Below are 5,264 nucleotides of genomic sequence, written 5' to 3'. Positions count from 1 at the left end.
AGGAATTTCCTGGTTTTCTCCACTCCCTGGGTGTCTGACCCCCAGTGCTCGAGGCCGTAGTTGGTGAAGTCCTTGAGGATGTCAAATCTCTCCCTGGAGGAGATATCCCAGTGTCTCTGCTCCTTGATTTCCGTGAAAAGCCAGGGTTTGATGAGTGCCCCCCTGCAGACAAAAAAAAAAAAAAATTGTTATTCCCATCACTGATGCTCCTGAAGATTCCCAGCACTGATTTCTGCTTTAAATCTTTTCCATTCCAACAAGAAGCTCCAGCTGATACAAATTGATTTCACCAATTTTCAGGGTGGCTTCACTGAGAGGAAATTCCATGCTTTGGGTTTGTTTAGGGATTTTTTTAATCCTTTTTCTTTTTTTTTTTCCCCCCCTCTGGAACCACCAGGGCTCAGGAGTGAAGGGACACACAGGCACTTGCCTTGCAATCATGATTCCAGAAACTCCCATCTGCATGGCTCGATTTGCATCTTCATAGGACAAAATATCCCCATTTCCTGCCCAGAGAGGAGGGAGAAGCCAGAGGTCAAAGAGATCCGTGAGGACAAGTCAAAGTGAGCTAATGCAGGCACGGGATGAAATTCAACATGGACACAACGTCCCAGAGCCAGATGGTCCAAAGAGGCTCCTGCTTTGGATTCCCAGGGATGTTTCTGATGGATGTTCCCTTACAAGGAAAAAAGGAGCTTTCTCCTCTCTTCTCCTTCGGTTTCCCTGAAGGTTTAGGGATTTTGTGCCACACCATCACTGTGGGTGAACAATCCCCACGTTGCATTCTGCTTTGGCACAAACACAAGCACAGAAAATGGTAGGAATTGTGTTTTTCCTTTCTCTGAGGTTCAGAGAATGTGGAACCCAGAAATATTCTTGGGGAGAGCTGTGCCTTGCTTTTCTCTGTGCAGAGCAATGTGGGGCTATTTCCTGACAGGCCAAGGAACCCAAACACCATCACTGTGGTTGAACAACCCCCACGTTGCATTCTGCTTTGGCACAAACACACGAGCAGCGAACGAGGTAAGAATCATTTTGATCATTCTTTTCTCTGCTTCTTTCAGGTTCAGAGAATGCGAACCCCACAGGAACACGCTCTTTCCCCCCCGTTTTGAGGGGGATTTGAAAGGGAAGGGGTGCCAAGGGGTGCCCCACGTACCGAAGAGAGGCATGGGGCTGGCCAGGCGGGCGCACTCGGCGATGTAAGCCCAGTCCGCACTGCGCGTGTAGCGCTGCTCCCGCGAGCGCCCGTGCAGCTGTGGAGAGAGCAGGGACACTCACCGCAGGGCAGGCAGGGACCGGGACACCGGGACTGGGAAGGGAGCCCTGGGATGGGCCTTGGGATCAACCTCGGGGTGGGCCTCAAGATCAATGGGTGCTGAGAGCAGAGCTGGCTAAAGGATCCACGTCTGGATTTACAGAATTCACAGAATGACCAGGTTGGAAGAGACCTTCAAGATTGAGTCCAATCCAGCCCAAACAGCTCAACTGAACCCTGGCACCTTGGGAGCAACCTCGGGATTGACCTCGAGATCAGCCTTGGGATTGGTGGGTGCTGAGAGCAGAGCTGGGTAAGGGATCCCTTGGGATCTACCTCTGGATTTACAGAATTTACAGAATCACTGGGTTGAAAGAGACCTTCAAGATCACCAAGTCCAACCCAGCCTAGATTGCCCAATCAACCCAGATCACCCTCGGGATGGGCCTCGGGATCGATCTCAAGATCAATGGGTGCTGAGAGCAGATCTGGGTAGGGGATCCCTTGGGATCTACCTCTGGATTTACAGAATTCACAGAATGACCAGGTTGGAAGAGACCCTAAAGGCCATCGAGTCCAACCCAGCCCCAACAGCTGAACTGGACCCTGGCACCCAGTGCCACATCCAGGCTTCGTTAAACACCCCCAGGGATGGTCCCGTCCCAAACCATTCTGCGTTCCATGATCACGGACCCACGGCTCAGGAGCAGGGAGGAAAACACCCTCTGCACCTGAATTTTCCTCTTTCATTAGCAGAGGACACTAAAAGGCAGGGGGAGGTCACGCCCATCTGATCTCCAGGCAGAATCCCCAGGCACCAACCCCGCAGCTCTGTCCCCGTACCGTGACCATGGACGCGCCCCACTCCCGGATCCTGGGGATGATTTTGTGAGCCACATTAACCTTCTCCTGCACCCCAGTGCGGATCTTCACCGTCAGGGGGACATCCAGCACCTGCAGAGGTGGGAAGGTGAGGCCGGGCTGGACTGGGCTCCATCAGCTCAGCTCCAGGAGCTCCGGCTCACCGAGTTCATCCCGCGGACGATCTGCTCGAACTTGTTGGAGCGAGTCATCAGAGCACAGCCTCCTCCCTGAGGGACAAAACATGGAGCTCAGGACCTTCCTCACACAGTGGAGAGTCCTTGGGGCATCTCAGAATTTGGAGAAAGTGGATCCTTCAACCAAAAATACTCCAGAGTGCTCTTCCCTCCCAAATCCCACCAGGCAGAGACAGCCGTTCCCTGCTCCTTGAGCAGCTTATTCCCCTTCTCTTGAGATCATAAATGAGCTGGGAGCTCTGGATCAGACTGGAAAGAGCAATCGGGCAGCAGAGGGTGAAGACAAGGATTCATGGAAGGAAAACCCACCGCAGAACTTCTCACCTTCTTGTAGACCAGGTCGATGGGACACCCGACGTTGATGTCAACAAAATCCACGTCGATTGTCCTGTTGAGGAGCTCTGCACACTTGGTCATGGTGTCTGGAAAGGCTCCCTCCAGCTGCCAGAGGGAAGGAGCTTCCCTGAGTTCCAGAGGCAGCTTTTCCCCTGGGAAGTGAGCCCCTGGTGGGCTGTGGGGCGGGACCCCTCACCTGCACCCCGAAGATGTCCTCGGTGTGGTGGCGCTTGAGCAGAGCCCACTCGGAGGACTGGCCCTGGAGCAGGTTGGTGCACACAGCCATCTCCCCACAGGTGACATCTGCTCCAAAACCTTTGCAGATGCGTCGGAAAGGGAGGTTTCCACACTGCCAGGGACAGGCATTGTCAGGAGATCTGCTCTGTTCCAACCGTGCCCACAGCGAGTTACCAACCTACCGTGGTCAGTGGAGCCAGGTAGAGCTTGCCCTGGATTTCCAGCTGGAAAACAGGGATGGAGGAGCAGGTCAGCAGAGCTGCAATGGTTTTTATGGAATCACAGAACGGCTTGGCTTGGAAAGGACCTTAAGGATCATCCAATTCCATGCCCTGGCCATGGGCAGTGGCACCCACCACTGTCCCAGGCTGCTCCAAGCCCTGTCCAGCCTGGCCTCGGACACTTCCAGGGATGAAGCAGCCACAGCTGCTCTGGGAATTCCATCCCAGCCCCTCCCCACCCTCACAGGGAGGAAGCCCTTCCATGCTCTGCCTGCCTCCCCCAGCTAAAGGCTCTCCGAGGGGGTTTCTCTTCCCTCTTTCCATGCACAATCCCCACCACGGGACCAAACTCAAGGGACTCTCACCTTCTTCTTCTCACACGGCCGCAGCTTCGTGATGTCTTCATCTGTCAGTGGGCCCAGGGTTGGGATGGAGGGAGCACTCTCAGCTCCTTGGGAGCTCTGCAGGGCCTCAGGTTTGGGAGCACCTTCATCCCCTTGGGAGCTCTGCAGGATCTCAGGTTTGGGAGCACCTTCAGCTCCTTGGGAGTTCTGCAGAGCCTCAGGTTTGGGAGCATCCTCAGCCCTTTGGGAGCTCTGCAGGGCCTCAGGTTTGGCAGCATCCTCAGCCCTTTGGGAGCTCTGCAGGATCTCAGGTCTGGGATCTTCTCCCTGCTCCTGCAGCACAGGGCTGTCCCTCAGGCCGTCCTGGGGATCAGCGCAGTTGGACACCTCCGTGGAGCTCCCCGTGGCTTTGCCTCCCTTCCCAGCACGGAGCCCACGCAGAAACTCCTCGGCCTTGTGGAAGCTGAACTTCCTCTTGCGCAGCTGCTGCTGCAGCTCCTTGGAGAGGCCGTTCCTCACCAGCAGCTTCCCCTCCCACTGCTGGGCCAGGGAGGCGTTGACCAGGTTCTGGTGGCCGTCCCCGAGGTGGGCCTGGCCGAAGCGGCAGGTGACGCCGTAGGGACAGCGGCCGAAGGTGTCGAAGAGGACGCAGCGCTGGCCCAGGTCTGCGGGCTTGGCCGCCAGGTACTGGGACACGTCGTGGAGGAAGCGGCAGCGCGGCCCGAAGCGGCACTGCCCGGCACAGCCCTGGGGACAGCACGGAGCTGGGCAGGGTGGGCACGGGGCAGCACAGCCCAGGCTGCTCTGAGCCTCACCTGGGACAGCCAGGGCAGGGAGGGAATGGTGCCAGGGGAGGGATGGACACAGCGGAGGGGATGGACACAGTGGAAGGATGGACACACAGTGGAGGGGATGGACACACAGTGGAAGGATGGACACACAATGGAGGGGATGGACACACTTCAAGGAAGGCGACACCTCGCTTGTGACACTCAGCTCATCCCACGTCACCCCCTCCCAGCTGGTTTTTATGGAATTCCAGCCTGGTTTGGGTTGGAAAGGACCATAAATCCCATCCAGTCCCCCCTGCAGGGGCACCTCCCACTGTCCCAGGCTGCTCCAAGCCCTGTCCAGCCTGGCCCTGGGCACTGCCAGGGATCCAGGGGCAGCCACAGCTGCTCTGGGCAGCTGTGCCGGGGCCTGCCCACCCTCCCAGGGAGGAATTCCTTCCCAAAATCCCACTAACCCAGGCAGAGCAGGGCTGTGTGTCCCACCTGTGTCACCGAGGGGCACAGCCTGCTCTGCTCGTAGCAGCTGGGTTTCATGCAGGGGCGGCTCTTGTTCTGCCCCCGGGCTCTCTTCTTCTCCTGGCGCTCCTTCTTCTCCTCCTCTCCAGCATTCCCTTGGCTTTCCCCATCCTGGCCGAGCTCCTCTGCCTTCACCCTCTTGGCCGGGGGTTCGCTGACCTGCTCCTCTTCCTTCTTCTCCTCCTTTTCCTCCTCCTCCTCCTCCTCCTCCTCCTCCTCCTCCTCGCCCCCTGCCCGCAGGTAGGCGTGGAACTGCTCCTTAGAGGTGAGGAACCTGCGGGGAAAGGGGGTCAGGAGGGGGTGTTATGGGCGGAACCGGGGCAGGAGGGAATGGGAGGGGGATGTGGAGAGGTCGGGAATGTACTGGGGGAGTTATGGAGGGACCGGGCAGGTACTGGGGGGGTCATGGAGGGGTCAAAGACGTACCGGGGGGGTCATGAAGGGACCAGACACATACTATGGAAGGTTATGAAGGGACCGAGCCCGTTCTGAGGGGCGTTACA

At 57.4% G+C, this 5,264-nt stretch overlaps 1 protein-coding gene across 1 annotated transcript in view; it reads right to left on the bottom strand.

Annotated features, from left to right (window-relative positions):
• Nucleotides 1-5,264, bottom strand: part of DUS3L (dihydrouridine synthase 3 like) — a 6,803-nt gene that overhangs the window by 688 nt on the left and 851 nt on the right. Inside the window, exons 2-11 of the mRNA XM_014310994.2 lie at nucleotides 4,729-5,035; nucleotides 3,476-4,201; nucleotides 3,072-3,113; nucleotides 2,849-3,001; nucleotides 2,641-2,757; nucleotides 2,284-2,349; nucleotides 2,102-2,212; nucleotides 1,160-1,256; nucleotides 431-506; nucleotides 1-162 (exon numbers count right to left, since the gene is read on the bottom strand). Coding sequence (XP_014166469.1) covers nucleotides 1-162; nucleotides 431-506; nucleotides 1,160-1,256; nucleotides 2,102-2,212; nucleotides 2,284-2,349; nucleotides 2,641-2,757; nucleotides 2,849-3,001; nucleotides 3,072-3,113; nucleotides 3,476-4,201; nucleotides 4,729-5,035 — 1,857 coding nt within the window. The remainder of the gene's footprint in view (nucleotides 163-430; nucleotides 507-1,159; nucleotides 1,257-2,101; nucleotides 2,213-2,283; nucleotides 2,350-2,640; nucleotides 2,758-2,848; nucleotides 3,002-3,071; nucleotides 3,114-3,475; nucleotides 4,202-4,728; nucleotides 5,036-5,264) is intronic.

Source organism: Geospiza fortis, unplaced genomic scaffold, assembly GCF_000277835.1.
Source record: "Geospiza fortis unplaced genomic scaffold, GeoFor_1.0 scaffold569, whole genome shotgun sequence".
Lineage (NCBI taxonomy): Eukaryota > Metazoa > Chordata > Aves > Passeriformes > Thraupidae > Geospiza > Geospiza fortis.
This window is presented reverse-complemented; position numbering and strand designations above follow the sequence as displayed.